We start from the raw sequence: 19,368 nt of genomic DNA on the forward strand, positions 1-19,368 counted from the left end.
CATCTAACCTAAAAAACCGCCCAGCCCACGCCACACAACCCCTGCTACCCGTGTAGCCGCTTGTTGCGTGTAGTGGACTCCTGACCTATCCAGCGGAACCCGAAACCCCACCACCCTATGGCGCAAGTCGAGGAATCTGCAGCCCACACGGTCGCAGAACCGTCTCAGCCTCTGATTCAGACCCTCCACTCGGCTCTGTACCAAAGGTCCGCAGTCAGTCCTGTCGACGATGCTGCAGATGGTGAGCTCTGCTTTCATCCCGCTAGCGAGACTGGCAGTCTTCACCAAATCAGATAGCCGCCGGAAGCCAGAGAGGATTTCCTCAGATCCATAGCGACACACATCATTGGTACCGACATGAGCGACCACCTGCAGATGGGTGCACCCTGTACCCTTCATGGCATCCGGAAGGACCCTTTCCACATCTGGAATGACTCCCCCCGGTATGCACACGGAGTGCACATTGGTTTTCTTCCCCTCTCTTGCTGCCATTTCCCTAAGGGGCCCCATTACGCGCCTGACGTTGGAGCTCCCAACTACCAGTAAGCCCACCCTCTGCGACTGCCCGGATCTTGCAGACTGAGGGGCAACCTCTGGAACAGGACAAGCAGCCATGTCAGGCCGAAGATCAGTATCAGCCTGAGACAGAGCCTGAAACCGGTTCGTCAGACAAACTGGAGAGGCTTTCCGTTCAGCCCTCCGGAATGTCTTTCGCCCCCTGCCACACCTTGAAACGACCTCCCACTCTACCACAGGTGAGGGATCAGCCTCAATGCGGGCAGTATCCCGGGCAACCACAGTCTTAGTCCGATCAGGGGATGCGTGGGACGAGCTGGCCGTCCCCGACAAACCCCCATCCGGACCCCCACAGTGATGCCCATTGGCAACAGCCTCAAGCTGTGTGACCGAAGCCAACACTGCCTGAAGCTGGGAGCGAAGGGATGACAACTCAGCCTGCATCCGAACACAGCAGTTGCAGTCCCTATCCATGCTAAAAACTGTTTTGCAAAGAACGTCTGAACTAATCTACAGAGAGCGCAAACAAATCGACAAAATTTAAACGGTTATTAAAATACAAGATTGCCTAGTAAATGCAGTAATGCTGCTACTTGCGCACTGCTGACACTGCTCAGCGGCGGAAGGAGACTAAGCGAAATTACACTATTCAGGTACTAAAACACGATGCTACACTCTCAAATACTATTATACGCCCGAAATTTATGAATTAAACAATGCAAGTACCAAAAACACGCAAAGAAATTAAGAATTAAACTATGTAACAAACGAGTGAGCTAGGAGTATACGACTTGCTGCTCAGCTGCTTATCCAACGGCGGCAGGGAGCACACTGACTGCGACCAACCGACACTGGCCGCTCAAAACAAAACAGTCGACAAAAGACTACGCGAATTTACACTATTCAGGTACTAAAACGCGATGCTACACTCTCAAATACTATAATACGCCCGAAATTTATGAATTAAACAATGCAAGAACCAAAAACACGCAAAGAAATTAAGAATTAAACTATGTAACAAACGAGTGAGCTAGGAGTATACAACTTGCTGCTCAGCTGCTTATCCAACGGCGGCAGGGAATGAGTTCAGAGAATGAGGGGAATGTTGTTTTCCTTCATTGATACTTTTGGTAGTTGGACACATGGAGTAATCTCATTTCTCATGCTGGGGCTGTTGGCAGTCTGCACATATGGAGATATTAGTGCATCATGACAACTTGAAGCCAATTCACAAATATGTAAAACACCATATCGGAGGAGGGAGTGCAAAGTATGGATTTTCATCACAACGGTAAACCATTCTCCAATATCCACCCCGTTACCCTTTGGTCCCCATCGGATACGGCGAACATTATGGATATTTCACTTTTCCAAGTTTCCACACAGTTCTTTCTGAAACAGTGGAGGGCAAGCACGAAGATCTTGTAATGTAAGATCTTGATGAACAACAACACAGTGAATCATGTTAAGGCTCTTGTGCAGGGGGCAATTTGTGAGAGGAATGTCACTAAGTTCCTCGCAGAAAAATAATGCCTTTAACAGAGTAGATGTCACTATATTAATGAGAATGCAGCCACTTAAAATTCTGCTAACAGATGCTACTTCCCCAAATTTTTCTGCAATATAATCAGTGAAGAACAATATTTTTGCACTCAGGACTCGTCATCAGTCCAGGTATAAACTGGGTACTGAGGGGCGTATTTCTCACCATTTCTATTTAAATTTCTTTCCTTTTATAGCTTGGCAATGGATGGGTAAGCCTTTGTGTCATACTTTTTTGCAATGAACCTATTTGTTATGTATGGGATTACGTCTGGGAGACTCATGGCCACCAGCGTACAAAAGTTTGATCCTCCTCATTGGGGATCATTCAGCATGGTGCCAATCACTTCAGCCAGGATTTCTTCCCATGGGCACTACACTGTAATAGTAATGGCTGCCTGGCATGGCAACAGTTACTCTGACTCCATGGGGCACCAAACTTGACAGGCACATACTCCTTGGCATGCAGTGGAAGGGTGCAGCTCTGGCACCAACAGTGCATTCCTTGCTTAGGGGCTAAGACTGTGCGGGTACCTCACAATCCTCCTATAATGAATTGGCTGTATATTATTAGGTTTTGGGCACCTAATTCAACCACTGACACATGAGGTACTCAAGACAGAATTGCACAGCAATGAACTGTGTGCCACAATGGGTGACCTTCCTCAATCTGAAAAAATTGAGGTCAAACTTAGTTCTTGGGACCGAACTTTATGCTAGCTGTAGTAATGTGGGAAAGATGTAAAGAAAAAAGAAAAAAAATGAACAGCAACCTTAGTCAGTGACCAAGAGAAGAGCCAGGTTGTCAACAAGGAACCTGACCTACAGACCAAGTCAAAGAGAAGATGCAGTCACAGAACAGAATTGCAAGACAAAGAAGGAAGGAATACTGTAATTGCTCAGAGCCCCATGCCATCCATGAATGTACCCACAAAGAGTTGTGAGCCCTGGGAAGAGCATTCACCAATCACATTTTTAAAAAATAACTGAGAGCCTCTTGTGGGGAATGCCTGAAGATGTGTTATGAAAAGTTCCAAACTTATGTAGTTGCTACATTCGCCAAATCCTTTGTATGTTTACCCTTCAAATGTGAAGTAATTGGTGATACGTGTAAAGTTTATTTAAGTGGAGAAGAAGAATATTGTAGGTATTGTATTGGGTGGGAACTATTTTAAGCACGGAATTTGGAATGGAGGCAGCTGAAATTAATGGACACTAGCAAGGTGTAGTATGAGAGACAGACAAGCATAAATTTCAAACAATACAGGTAATGGTTGGGGTATATAAGCACAGTACACAAGATTCCAGATGGTTTACCAAATCACACAAATTAAGTGCATGCTTTTAAACTAACAATAATGGAATGTTCATCAAGGTAGTTCAGTTTGCAGATTTCAAAAGATAATATGGCACAAATTAGTAATGTGACATTGCACAACTGCTATTTGAGTGGGGTAAGACGTTCCATGGACTAAGACGTGAGTCTTTGAGAGGGCCTTAGATCTTTAAGGATGCCACTTTGTACCAATGGGATTGAGATCCCTATGGAACATGCTACTAGTAGAGGTGTTATGAAGCTGAAACAGATATTTTCTGACATTCACTTGTTGTCAAGTACCACAATTGCAGGCTCTTTGTCCACTGAGAGGATAATGATGAAGTCTTCATTTTTCAGGGAACAGAGATTATGGGACTCTTACATGGATGGGTTGTGATCATGATGTAAGAATCTGAGAAAGGAAAAACAACGCTGGCTGTCAGGATTTTTTTTTGAAAGCTTGTATAGAGTGGTTCTGTGGGAATGGTGATGGATCAAAATGATATTTTGGGCAAAATTGTTTAAGGCAAGTTTGGAGGCTAGCTTTGCTGTTTAAAAGGTTTACAGGTTATATAGTAAAATGACATTTTAAGTTGAAAGAAAGCAGGGCTGTTACACTTTGGGCTGAAAATGTGTCCCTTGGACTACACATATAATACAGGAGGGTATTTGCAGTTAATATCTAGAAGAAATTTATGAGCAGGACCACCCAAACATTATGTCATTCAAACACTTGAACAGTTATAAACCTTCACTCTGTGGATAAGACAGAGTACCTATCTTGTCAATACTAAAGCGGAAAAACTGTTACATTGCTACTAAACCATCATAAAGTTTTTTATTCAAAGGAAGTCATATGTAGAGGATATACATTAGTTAATTACAATTATTAGATCTCTGTGGGGCATTACATACCTAGTTTAGTACAAAATGTCTTATTTTATACCTAGCGCAACCCATAAATTTTACAAGGGTTTAGTAATCTATGGTTAATAATGTAACATGGTATACAGAAAAATACAAACCTTAAGCGTTTCGAGATATTCGCGAGGCAAAATGTGGTTTAATGAGACAAGACCTTGACCCAGTTTGACATAAAGTCCACCATTCTTCAGACAGCCATCCAGAATACTATCTGCAGCTCTCTGGTGAATTGGTTTCAGTGCCTCAACATATTCGTCCGACATTTCATCCAGGCCATGTAAAGACCACCAATAATCAAATGAGATCTTCAGGCCCACTCGCAATGATCTGTGACAAAAACTTCCATTATACATCCATTCCTAATAATGTCACATAAATTAATAATTTGATATTGCACAGTGTGACAAAACGCCCTCAGCATTTTGAATATAAAAAGCTAAATGGTCAGCCTTTTGAATATCAAAAGCTAAATGGAAAGATCTACTGGCAGTCTTCTAGTCACACAAACGACAATCTCACCAGCAGTACTGGAATCACCCCAAGAATTTCATTTCAACAACATTAGCAACACAATGAAGTGGTGATTAGGAATCACATATTTGTGGATCGGATACTAATAAATAAACACCACTATTGAGATTCAGAATGCTACAGACACAATATTATTATACAGCTGCATTTCAAAAGACACAAGGAACTCCACCATTCTCTCTTACAACAATACTCACACACCTAAAACAATCCCTGCTGTATAACATCAAAATACCAACAATTTAGTGTTAGGAAGAACCTTTACTATGTCACAACCACTTTTGTTCAATGATCATCCAGCAACACTGAAAATGCAGGGAAATGACATACTACGCACACTTGAGCTGAGTCAAGTGTGCACAGCATGTTTTATTCCCTGCTCATGATGTTCAAGAATGTAACTTTAGCGTAGATAGTTAGACTTCTTAAGTCATAATACCTACACAATTCTGAGAGAATGAATTAAAAAAAAAAAAAAAAAACAGGTAAGTATTAGTAGGACTCGCACTCTGAGGGTTCCATGGGTGTGGCAGTTATCGCTGAAATAACAGGTTTTTGTTATATTGATTTTTTTCCATGTCAGTTTAACCTGACTGTAAAAACTGTTCACAATAATTGGTTTCTTATATAACTGATTTTTATTTTTTTATTTCTATGATGAGCTATAAAAAACGTAAAAATTGGAGAAAGACTGAAAAATTTTGATGCTGTTTCAAGATACATATAATCAAAATATTAAAATAAATACACAAGTAAAAGAAAACTCAGTCCATCCACTGTTTGCTACTTTCCTCAAAAAAGTGATAAGTGGCTGCATACTAAACAAAATCACTAGTGTTGCCCTATTGATTCAAAGTTTTTGAACTCTGCTCAAAACTCTTGTCGTAATCGGGGATCAAACCACAATCTGAGTTACGATTAGTCAGTGGTAAAGGGTGAAAACTGAGGTTGAAGAACTGTGTTTTTCATGTTAATTTGTCCACTTTCAAGGATTACAAGCAGATAAAGGCATATTATGAAGACAAAAGCAGCTGACCAGCAACTTCCTATTTCTACTGTATAGTACGAATGAATTGTTGTTAAGTTTTTAATTTATTATTGTTACCACAATTTCTCCCTCCTTTTGTTATTTCATAGAAATGGTAGACAAATCTTTAATCTTTTAAAGAAAATGTACTTCACTGCTACATCACTTCATAAAAATATTGCCACACTAGCGTTGGCGTCATTCTGCAATACAAAGGATGTCCAACGATGACAACGAGAAACTGCTGTATAGACCACGTGAGGGCAAGTCTTGCACACTGCATGTACACGCATATCTTAAGCTATGACACAAGGCAACAGGGACATTATTGTCTCATCAATGCTATACCAGTTCCTATGATGTGTTTGTTGCTCGTTTCTATCAGCATTGTTATTAAAACAGCACTGATCGTAATTTTCCATTTTCTAGAATAACACAATATTTCAAACCAATGCAAATTATATAAATAAAAATTGCATCTTCTTTTTTTAAAAGAAATGTTTATTTTAACAATGAAAAATCATAGCATAGCCTGTTATGGCAAACTGATATTTTATTTTATTTTATTTTACTTACTGATTTATTTAACCTAGCAAGATTAGGGCCATCAGGCTCTCTCTTACATCTAACCAGGCATTCTACTTATTTTACATTCATATGTTTTCGTAGGCATGTTAAACTACATCTGGTACAAAAAGTGAAATAAACAATTACAAAAGCACACTTGGAAAAAATACATGCATATAGAGTTTATATTCGTAGATGATAAGTACTGTTATAATTAGACATTATGAAAGAGACAGATTGTAGATAGGAGTGCTAGCAGCAGGGAGTATGAGGGAGACTGATGGTGAAGGGAGGAGAAAAATAGACATGGTGAAACATATTTAAGGAAATATAAAGGAAAAGAAGATTGTGTGGCTAATAGAGATAGATGAAGAGGAAGAAGAGAAAGGAGCAAGACAGGAGACACTAGCTTTGCTATTTGACAGAGGAGAGGATTGGCCTTGTACATTAACTTTGGGGAAAACGTTATGAGGATGATAGTAGGAAATGCTTCAGCTTCTTTTTAAAAGCAGCAGGTGATTGAATTTTGCGCAAGGTAAGGGGCAGTTTGTTCCAGAGGTGGACAGCAGCAACTGAGAAGGATTTTGCAAAAGTTTTTGTTTTGTGAGTGGGCACAGTAAGGATACCAAAGAAGAGTGACCTCATGTTTCGATTATGATGGCGTGAAAGGTGTTTAATCTCTGAAGCAAGGTACTGGGGTGCTTGCGAGACGAGGAGTCGGTGAAGTAGACATAGAGTGTGGTAGTCACGCAATTTCTCCGGCCGCGGCCACCCTAGCTGGGAGTATGAAGCACTAACATGATGCAACAGGGAACATAAACAACAACACAGATGCACCTGGGCTAAGAGCATCTGTCTAATCCAAGAAACACACAGCCCTAGAAAAACAAGCTTGCAGCCAGCAATGTCCAGCCACCATGCAGCTGTCGATGACTGATCAAGTGCCAGCAGGCAGTCTACACCATCAAAACACCAGCATGCTGTCTAAACCACTGCGTCATCATCATGTAATCGTTGACAACCAGACCATCACCAGCACAAGTATGACTACAGTGAGCAATACCAGTATTTTACTTCAAAATTGTTCTTATGGGTGTAGTGTGATGATTCAGTAATATTTATGAGTTTGTTTCTGCCAGTGATAACAAGGAAAATGTCGACAGAAGTTCATACGGAAACATTATTACAAAAACTGGATGTAAAGTTTCCAGAAGTTCATATGGAAATGTTATTACAAAAACTGGATGAAAAGTTTTCATACTTCAGAAATCAGATTAAAGAAACTCAAGAGCAAGTAATAGAAAACCAAAACAGATTGTGACAAGAATTAGAAAATCAGCATAAAGACACTCATGAACAAGTAATGGAAAACCAAAACAGACTGCGACAAGAATTAGAAACTCAGGTCAAAGACATTCATGAAGCATTAGAGGCGCATTTAGCATGTAAGCTAGATCAAGGACTCGACTTGTTAAGAGAAGAAATACACATCAAAGTCTTGAAACAATGTGACTTAGTTCAGGAATAGGTACATGAACATAATAACAATTTGCATACAGACATAAATAGTTTATGTAACTTTTCAGAAACAGAATGTAAACAGGTAAAAGATCAGATGCCAGATGCATAAACATGAATAGAAATTTTAGAACAGAGAAGCGACAACAGAGATTCCGTATATGCGCGTGACATACGTACAGATTTGGAGGAAAAAATACAAGCATTGTTAGATCACAAATTTAAGGAAACTTTGCCCACTTTAGGAAATGGGTAGCTTTCCAGGGAAGATGTCACTAATAACACCAATGAGTTTAAAAGACTATGGGACAAATTGTCAAAAACTAGAAGGAAATTAACAGAAAGTCAACTTAAAGGTAAATCTTTAAACACACCAGCACTACTGGAGGAATTACAGTTGGGAAGTGGAATGAACTTTTATAAGCATTTTCCAAAGTTCAAACCAGATGGGGAAATACATCCAACATACTTCCTGTGAGTGTTTTCCATGTCATTACCACAAAAGTGGGAAGACCCTAGGAAGATAGATTTGTTTTGGAGAGTAGAAAAAATTAAACTCAAATGGAGACTGTGTGTACCGAAATGAGTAGAACTTGATTTAATTACATTTATTCATCGAGGTTATGGACACTTTGGGGTACGAAAACGTGTTCGACATATGGTAAAATTTACTACCTTAAGAACTTAAGTAAAAAAGTACTGTCTGTACAACATATATGTGAAGCTTGCTAATAGATCAATAAAGTATAAGTTATACCCGATAATACCTAAAGGCTAAAGGCTTGCATGACCTCACAGCTGCCGACTTCTTAGGCCAGTTACCAATGAATAGGAGGAGGACAGGGGGGGTGGGGGGTGGGTGGGGGTGGGGGTGGGGGTGGGGGGAAGTTACTTACATATCTGTACTAGTGGAATGTAGATGTAAGCATGTTAAATTTATCCTATTAAAAATGCCAACACAGAGACGGTGATTAGATGTCTACAGGAATATTTCTCAGACACAAGAAAGCGATGTACATTGTTCACAGACAATGGCCCATAGTTTGTGAGTAAAGCCATTACAGAGTTTTTAGCATGGGAAAATGTTAGACTCATTGCTATCTCAAAATATCACCCATGAGGTAGACCTCGCAAACATATCACGAAAGAAATCTGTAGGTTATGTAGGACATACTGTTCAAGCAGACATACAACTTGGGCACAGAAAGTACTACAATTCCAAATAATACTTAATGAACTTTCACATTTAGCTAATTTTTTATCTCCAATTGAAATAATGCATGGTAAATTCGTAGGTGAGCCACTCTTGAAGATATTTAAATGCCAGAAGATGATGATAACATACATGGAGACAACTTAGACGATGTCATAAAAGAAAATTTATAATGAGCAGCAGACGAAAGGTTGCGTAAATGTAATGAAAAAGCTTCAACACCAACCTTTGACGTGGATGACTTGGTACTGATTGAGGAAGTACACCATAGCTCAAATTTGAAGAAAGAAACACAAATTTTTCCCTCGGTATAGCAATCCTTACAAAGATTTAAATGCACCGCATCCCTAAGCAGTTTTCTTGGTCGATCCAGAAACAAGTCAGGAAAAGGGATTATATAATATTGATATGTTAAAGCAGTGTAAGAATCCATTAACTTAAACTTGGGAAAGAAACACGGTAAAAACAAAAGATCCTTCTTAACAGCGAAAGTGTGTAAACAAATACTGTCAACTGTTATTTAATCAGCTGTTAAGTATTCCTTTAATATAAGATTGTCCACCCCAATAGCCAAGTGGTCAGCATTACGGATTGCCGTCCTACAGGCCTAGGTTCGATTTCCGGATGGGTCAGGGATTTTCTCTGCTCAGGGACTGGGTGTTGTGCTGTCTTCATCATCATTTCATTCCCATCCAGCACACAGGTCATCCAGTGTGGCATCGAATGTAATAAGACCTGCACCAAGGCGGCCGGACCTGCCCTGCAAGGGGCCTCTTGGCCAATGACACAAAACGCTCATGCTCATTTCCATTTCCAATATAAGATTTCTGACTAAAGAAGCAGGTTACTTACCATCATCATATAGTAAAAAAAAGGGTTGGGTTTTTATGTGAATTTTTTTAAAGGGAGATAAATCATGAGTACTGACCCACGAATAGACTGACTACAGAAACTATATTGACCATTGACGTTGACTTACATAAATATACTTGCTTATTCCATTGCATTTCATGCGGGTTTGTTAGGATCAATTTTTGGGGTTTCTGGGATGGTAAAGCCATGGTAAGTCCATTATGTAGGCAATGCCGAACACCATGAAGTACCTTAGCAGCTCGGGTCCCTGGTGCCTGGGGTGGGGGGTGATAAGGGAATCCACCTATGGGATACTGTCTTCCTTTCTTATTTGATCATAACAAACCTATCTGTCTATTTCCTTTTCTTACTTCTCCACTAGAGTACCAAATCTATCTTCCCTGCATCCATAAGCAAAGTTCCTATTGCAGGATCCCTTCTTTGTACAGTCTGTGATTCATGCCATCATGAAAGAGCACGTATCAGACACGTCAAATATAGAGCTCAAAGTAAAGATGTGCATGATCACAATTAGTTTCTAAAGATCGGGCCACATACTGTGGGAAAGAATTACTCAACAGGTGCAGAGTCCACCTGAGGGACAGCATTTGTAACCTCTGTGGAGCAATGAGGAATGAAGGAGCTCTGGTACCATGGAAGATTTCTGGCATCAAGGAAGATGAATATGGTGTATACAGGTTGTTCCATTTATCTTGACCACCCTAAATAACTGTTTGTCCAGTTGCAAATTCTAAAATGTTTCAAGCAAATGTTCTTTAGCCGTCGGGGGGACATCAATCAGCATGACTGCCTTCATTGTAGCTATCTTTTTTACAAAGATATGAACAGCGGTATGACTTTTTCAAATGGCACACTGTATTTTTTATTCAGTAATTCATTTCCTCTCCTAAAGACCTATTCAAAAATGTATCACAGTGTACCATTCACTGAAACACACAACGTTATTAATTACATAACACAACACTGACTTTGAGCCCAGGATCACAAACTCGTCCACTTGCTGGAGTTGTCAGAAAACAAATGAAAACCAAGCACAAACATAATACAAAATTGACTGTGGCTCTCCTGTACCATTGCCCAGGAGTAGAATATTCTTAGGTGCTCAAAGTGGTGACCCTGGACACCGATACACTGGTGCATTCATTGAATGAAAGAATTATTTACTGCTTCCAGTGTTGCCTGCTGAAGAGAATTACAATCAGGCACGATACGTTCCTGCATGTCCTCTGGAGTTGTTGGAATATCGTGACAGACAATGTCTTTAATGCTTTCCCAAAGAAAAAAATTCAGAGGATTTAAAATCAGGGGACCTGGCAGGCCAAGTAACTGTTCCTTCTCGACCAATCCATCTGGCAGGATACCTTCCGTTCAGAACACGGCGTGCACGCAAGGCATTATGTGCTGGACATCCATAGTGTTGATACCACATAAGCATTCTGGTTCTTAGCGGCACTTCATCCAGAAGAGGAGGAAGAATTTGTCTGAGGAAGTTGCCATATGCTGTGCCGTTTACACTACCATTTATGAAATAAGGGCCATTCCACATCAGATGTTAATTCTCCACTGGCGCTGATGTTCCACCTGTCTAAGCCATCGTGGGTTGTCACTGGACCAATAATGCAATTTTCTTGTATTTATTTGTCCTTTGTTTGAGAAGGAACATTCATTAGTAAATAGAACATCGGAGACAAATTCGGGTTGGTGAGGATTTGCTGCTGTGTCCACTGAAAGAACTGTACACAATTCTGGAAATCATTCCCATGCAATTCTTGATGTAGGTATACATGGTAAGGATGGAACTGGTGACATGTAAGAATACAATGTATACTGGTTTTAGGAAGGCCAATCTCGTGTTCAAGCTGTCGTGTGCTCATATGTGGATTCATGGCAATGGTAGCGAGAACAGTAACTTCGGAGCTTCATCTGTGCGAGTGCTACGACGATTGCATTGTCATGGGTTGAAACTTCCCTTTTCCTGAAGCGTCGCAACAAGACAAGAAAACATGCATCGGGAAGGTGGGTTCTTGTCAGGATATTGCTCTCTGTACAGTTCCACTGCCTGCGTAGCATTTCACCTGCCTTCAACAACAACAATAAAAGAAACGTTATGTCAATGCAGTTTGTAGGGAGGTCAGCCTTCACTGTATGCCTACTCTACACAACAGTATTTAAAAGGACTAAACTACTGTACTAAATGTACCTGTATATAAGAAAACAGTATTGCAATTACTGTTCTGCTAACTTACATTCCCCATAGATGTGTAGCATTTCTACCTTCTCTTTGTTGGTGTACTTTCTACTCACACAACTCTTCAACTGACGATGGCTGATGGAATAACGGGTGTGCATTCTACTTATGTTTACTTTTATCCTCTGTCAACGTCAGAACATGGATGTGTTCCATAACCCCGAGTACCTGCGCATCGTCAATGTTGTGTTATGTAATTAATAACATTGTGTTTCAGTGAATGGTACATCGTGATACATTTTTGAATAGGTCTTTAGGGGAGTAATGAATTACCGAATAAAAAATACAGGATGCCATTTTAAAAAGTCATACCGCGGTTCATATCTCTGTAAAAAACAAAGCTACAACGAAGGCAATCATGCTGATTGATGTCTCCCTGACAGCTAAACAACATTTGCTTGAAACATTTTTTAATTTACATCTTGACAAATAGTTATTTAGGGTGGTCAAGATAGATGGGATACCCTATATTAGCGGTTGTTGTTATGTACTATCACAGAAAGTTAAGAGAGGTCTTTGAGACAATAACATTAGTCATTTTCAATGTAAAGTGTAATCTTTTGTGAAAGCTTATGACAATATACAGAGTCAATTGGAACCAATCTACACTTTATTTAAGTAGAGAAGCAGGGTTTTGTTTTATAGCCAATTCACTTATAGAAATCTGCATGGGAGAAAGAGTTGCAAGGCTGAATATCTGCAGCAGTCTAATAAGGGAGTGTTAAGGTGGCAGTGTTAGGTGTAGCTGCATGGAGTAATAGGTCTAGAACAGACGTTACTCAAGCAGTCAAATCATCAACATACTAGCTAAATTCAGCAGTCATCAGACACTATAGTTCAATTCTTTTATCTTGGTGGCTCGCGAATGCCCGCCCAGACGCGGGAGATTGCTGCGTTGCCAGTTGTAGGCGCCAAGAGAAGCAGTGCCATAGTATAGTATAGTATAGTATAGTATAGTTCGCAAACTTACGTTTAGGGGGTAGCGCGCAGTTTATGAAGTAAAGCCACCACGGCCGCATTAACCCTTTCGCTGCTACAGAGACGTGCTCCCTGAATTCCGCGCTGTGCGCGATTTTGTCATCACTGCACTGCTCGCCTCTGCAGACACATGGTGTTCCGACTGCTTTGACACACTTATCATTCGATTTCACAAAAACTATTTGGCCCAAAAATGTGATTTTTACACATCTTCTTGACTGATACCTTCCCCCCATAAACGACTTAATTTTGTTTCGATGTTCAACGCAGTTATTGTGCAGCATTAAGTGTAGTAAACCATTGCACGAAATTTTGAAGAGTTTGCAAAGGTAAAAGTCACAGCGCATACTTTCCGTATGGTCAATTTTATTGCCACTAGAAATTTCAAAAAATTACATTGAAACGAATAAAATTCATGAAGTAAGACACTTCGATATGGTTTTTAAATAAAGAAAATATTAAGCACCAAACAAGGTTTGAACTCGAAAACTTTTGCTTAGCAGCCAAACACCTTAACCATTACGCTAACACAGCTCATTGTTTAATGGAATTCCTGGAGGACTTTAAGGAATCACACAAAATACCGACAAACACAGTTGGTATGACTATGAATTACTCACGTTTCGTCAATGTATAATAGGAAATAAACAATTACTGCTGTTCTTTATTGCGAAGAAGCGGTTAGTGAGAATGAATTTCCTTGCTATTGCCTGAATTAGGAGGCTTATTGCTTGTTTGGTTTAATTAATTAATAGAATATGATGCAATTGGTATAAAGAATGCTTTTTCCAAACTTTCTTTTATAGAAAGTCTGCTATCAAGACATTGCTTTTGTTCAATTACTTTATTTATGACTGAATGTTTCTAAAACTGAAGACACTCGTCCGTGCTCTGCACTGCAGTCGAGCTCTGGCAACTTCGTTCTCTGTTCGTTGGCTGACTGTGTTTTGTGACATCAGATGCGCAGAACGAACCTAAACTCGGCCGCTGCCATAAATGACGCGCACTTTAATATGCACTACAAGGGTCACTACTGCCACATGCTGACTAGTTACAGTCTTAATAACTGCACTGAGGACAGGGCTACTAATGCTTGTTTGCTAGCAGTGAGAAAAAGGAAGGAAGATTAGTGTTTAATTCACTATCAGTGATGGAGTAAAAACAAGCAAAAGTTTCAACCAGTGAAGGAATTGGCTGTGCCCTTTTCAAAGGAAAAATGCTGACATTTGCCTTAAGTAATTTAGCTGCCCTCCCAAAACACGAGTCCAGTTTACACACATCAAGTATAAGGCTTGTAGAGGGAGAGCACGACAAGAGTACACTAAACACATCAAAGTGGCTGCAGTTTGCAGTACATACAAGAACATGAAGAGACTTGCAGAGGATAAATAAGCATGGATAGCTGCATCAAACCTGTCTTTCGACTGACAACCACAAAGTGAGTGCCTTTCCTCATTTTTGTTGAACATTTCTCTCTTGGAATGTCCATTATTATAACTTTCAATATCTAGCCAGGTTTAATTCATAGTACAATAATTAATTCTGTGCAATATGCCTTGGAGTGTGGAACACTTGATGAGGCATGATTTTTTAACTTCTGGCAATCAATGTTCAACAGACTGGAGCATACTTGCAGTGTGGTAACTACTCACTGATCCATTTTTTCTGAATATACTGGAATGATTAGAATGACTTTCTGCTCAAGTCAAGCAAATATTGTTCTTAGTATAAAAACTACAGCCATTTTTTCATAACTACTGATTCACCATAAAATGCTACAATCAAAATGCAACCTCGTTACAGGAAGAGAGACAAGATGAGCCCTATACACACAAAAGAAAACTATCTACAAGTATGTCACAGCTAAAAAGGATTTGTAACTGTTTGCTCTACGAATAAATCACTTTACATTCAGCACAGATTGGAACATAAAGAGTTACATGACATTCCTTATAAACTGCTATCAAAGTTATTTTAAGCACCAGATGGTCTGATATAAAATGTCACACATGAGACATGAAAAGAAAAGAAAATCCTCATTTTGTCAACTTGCTATGACAGAGAAATATGTAAAATTTTGAATAGAATACACCACTAGAAAAGATTATTTTTACTGGGTAGTAGCAGCACACACCTCAAAAATCTGCCCACCCCACTCACAGCTACCCTCAGGACCCTCTTTTCTTGTTCAGTTTGTAGTGAGTAAGCTGTAGCAGCTCCTCCCACAGCCAGTACAAACAAACCATATTTTGCATATCTCCTTGATGAATGCAGTTTTCCATTAACAGGCTGTGTGGAGTGTAATCTTGATATTCTCTTGATAACAGTAAAAGTCTGCTTGAATATCATCATGAAGTCACTGTAACAAGTAAAGGAAAATATATAAAAAAGGACAACATTGTGGTAAAAAATTAGATGCAACCATTACATTTACAATTTTATTGCATAAAAACAATATCTCTTTTTATTGATTCCATGTTTCAATTTATCCAGAAATATTACTACTATAGAAATATGAGGTGTCCCACAAGGAATGGTCAATATTCTGGGATAAGACAAGAACACTCATTTGAAACAAAAAAACTTTATGTAGACATATGCCCTATCCCAAATGGTTTCCAAGATATAACACATATCTTTTTGGGCTAGCGGTGTGCACGTGTGTGTCTTACCTAGCCAAACTCTTTTGACGTTTTACTCTAGCCCAACCTACTTCACTGCTTTTAGTTCCTTTTTCAGGTTGTATTTCTGCCATGATGCTAGCTCGTCGAATGCTCAGTTGTCTATGATGTGTTGTGAGCGATGTAGTGCAAGGGGCTGACATTGTTGTCAGAGAGAAACACCAGTTAACCGTCTTTGTGCAAATGAAGAACATGCAGACATGTTGTATGTTTATAGCTTCTATGATGGTAGTTCTCCTGTTGCTGTCCAAGAATACTTTCCAACATGTCTAATTTCTGATTGTTGAGTATTTACCAGAGCTCTCAACAAAAACAGCAATTATCCAATGCCCATGACCTGTAAAATTTCTAAGTAGGCGAAAGGACTTATATGTCCCAGTTCAATTCCTATCAGGGTGACTGAAGACTGCTGACAATTTCACCGCTTTAACCAACAATGAGAACAATCTTAAAGCTTTGGAAGGAATATTTCTCTGCTGTTCCGAATTGTTCCTCCAGTGCTGCTGAGGACTGACTTTGCAGTGATCACCAGCAAACCCAATAACTGTGGATGGCACTTCCATCCACATACACAGACTTTATCAATGCACAATATCAACTAAGATCCAAGAAAGGCTCATGGCCCTGAAAACATTCCTCTGGAATCGATACAAGATAAAGGTATATTCTTGAAGACTAGACTTTTTACACTGATCCTCTTGATTTAGGAAACTCAAGAAGTACCTGATGACTTGAAAAATGCTACCAACATCATTATCTTCAAGAAAGAAGACCACAGTGCATGTGGAAACTACTGTGGTGTATCGCTATTGTCAGTTGCAGGTAAAATTCTCACAAGAAATCTATTAAATCAGTTCCAAATTATTTTAGAGAGAATTTTGCCTGAATCTCAGTGTGTTTTCCAAACCTTCACAGGAACAACTGTTCTACACAAACCCTGGAAGAACACAGTGAGCAACAACAGCCTCTATACTTATTTTTCTGTGACCTGGAAAAGGCCTTTGAAGAAGGTATTCAGATCTGCCATGTGGCCCTATGTGTCCTGAGCCCTATGTGGAACTGGTTCAAGTTCTTCATGATGGCATGTCTGGGCAGGTTCTTCATGATAACTCTGCATTGGACTTGTTTCCAATCACTCAGGGTTTGAAACAAGGCTGAGCTGTTACTCCAACACTCTTTGCACTGTAAATGGCTGCAATTCTGTATCAGTCATCTGCAGACAAGCAAGGCATGGAGATTAAGTTACTTTTCAATGGTGGTCTCTTCAATCTGACAAGTCTTTGTTCACAAAGTAGTAGCCAGGTTTATGGGTGACAGAACAGTAGTATGCCGATGACACTATATCTCCTGCTCTAGCACAGGCAGTTACAACTGTCAGTCAACTGCTTTAAAATTGCATGTGATCACTTTGGTCTTACCGTCAATGCGGGGAAAAATGAAAGTACTCGCAAAACCTGCCCAAGGGTTAACTATTCCTGAGTTCAATATAGGTGTTAGACTCAATACTGGAGCAGGCTGATCACTTTTTGTATCTTGGAAGCATCTTGTCTAAACAGTATCTGCAAACAGGATGTTGATAAAATAATTGGGGCTGCCCATGTAGCATTTGGGATGGTTAATACAAAGAGCCTTCATGAATGAAGACATAAAGGTACATACCAAACTCATGGTGGAAAGAGCAGTTGTCATTTCCACATTCTTGTATGGCAGTGAAACTTGGAGACAGTATTGTCATGATATCAAAAGACTTGAGTGCTTCCACCAACAAAAAATTAATACACCTTGACCATTTAGTGAGAGGACCAAGTGGCAAACACCACAGCTCTCAAGAAAATGCATATAAATAGCACTGAGGCAACCACTTTGCTCATCAACTGAGCTAGTTATGCCACATTTTTCACATATCCCCATCAAATCATCTGTGGTGAACTGTGCTCTGGCAGCAGACTTCATTGAGTCCCTCTTAGATGCTTTAAGGACCATCTAAAACACATCATGAAGATGACTGAAATAAACATACAGACATGGGAAGAATGCGCTGTGGACTGCTTAGTGTCGGGAAACATTACATCCACAACTGTCAATTTGTTTGAAAGAGAATGCTGCAGACATGACGAAGCTAAGTGACAAGCAAGAAAGCTCCATCAATTGTAACCCTGTCCTCTTCCAATCATTCATTGTGATTTGTGTGGATGCATTTTATGCCAGTACTGGTCTGTTCAATCACTGGAAACACATCCGTAAGTTGAGCTGAAATGCTCATTCTATGCAGGAAGATGCCATGCACACTTAGAATCAAGTTGCAGCAAACGACAGCATGAAACAAGTCATCCTTCCACTTTCCCAATTTCCTTCTGAATATCAAGCTGAATAACTTGAGCAAGAATAGCAAAACATTGTTGAAGTTGTGCATTACAGTCCTAGTAGCAGCACACAGTGAATTTCTGCACATATCAATGTCCTACAAATATGTGTATGGTGAACACTAAACGCAGAAAATTTGTTCCCATTTCACATACAGCATGTCCACAATATTCACATTGGCAACAGTGCCACTTGACGTGAATTCTATCACTGGTTAAATGGCAACTGTCATTTTCTCTCATTAGTACTATTCACCGATGAAGCTACATTTACACAGAATGGAATCAACAACACATGTAAAACTCATAAGTGGTCACAGGAAAATTCATATGCTACTGTGGAAACCAACTTCCAAGCAAGTTTGTTTTTCAGTCAAACTTCCGTGTAGTATTATCAGTAACATGTTGATAGCTCTGTCATTTTAGAAGAGTGAATGATGGGACAGAATTACTTGCATTTTTTGGAAAATGCTTTTGTTGAACACCTTGAGGATGTTCTGTTACCCACACGAACTGCAATGTACTTCCAGCATGAAAAATCCCCTCCACATTTTATCAGACATGTGAGGGAACAACTCACCCACACTTACCGTAATCAGTGGAATGGGTACAGTAGTACAATTAATTGCCTACCAAGATCACCACACCTTACACCATTACCTTTCTAGTTTACTGGGTTATATGAAGTCTGAGGTACACAAATGAAAGGTAAATCCACAAGACAATTGCTATGTCGCATCCTGGAGACTGTTGCCCTCATTAGGGAATGTGCACAGGCACTCAGACAAGTAACACAACCTGCTCTCAGAAGAGGGCACAAATGCACCGACACTGATGGTGGGATAACCAAACATTTGTTTTGTTTTAGAGTGCAAAACCAACTGTAGAACACAAAGACAAAGAGAGGAGTTAAAAATGATAACACGTCAATCCCAATCGACGGGAGAGAAGACCGCTACAAAACAGGGACACGGCGAAAGGTCTATACAATACGCCACAGAGAAACGGAGGGCCAGAACTAAACATTAAATGGCCTCCACCATATTGCTACAACAGATAAAAAGTAAAA

At 39.8% G+C, this 19,368-nt stretch overlaps 1 protein-coding gene across 3 annotated transcripts in view; it reads right to left on the bottom strand.

Annotated features, from left to right (window-relative positions):
• Positions 1-19,368, bottom strand: part of LOC124613177 (uncharacterized aarF domain-containing protein kinase 5) — a 171,059-nt gene that overhangs the window by 130,688 nt on the left and 21,003 nt on the right. For all 3 annotated transcript variants that reach the window (XM_047141815.1, XM_047141814.1, XM_047141816.1), the window contains exons 2-3: positions 15,390-15,614; positions 4,402-4,627 (exon numbers count right to left, since the gene is read on the bottom strand). In XM_047141815.1, the coding sequence (XP_046997771.1) occupies positions 4,402-4,627; positions 15,390-15,607 (444 nt within the window). In that variant the 5' untranslated portion in view covers positions 15,608-15,614. The remainder of the gene's footprint in view (positions 1-4,401; positions 4,628-15,389; positions 15,615-19,368) is intronic.

Source organism: Schistocerca americana, chromosome 4 (genome assembly GCF_021461395.2).
Source record: "Schistocerca americana isolate TAMUIC-IGC-003095 chromosome 4, iqSchAmer2.1, whole genome shotgun sequence".
NCBI classification, from domain to species: Eukaryota; Metazoa; Arthropoda; class Insecta; order Orthoptera; family Acrididae; genus Schistocerca; species Schistocerca americana.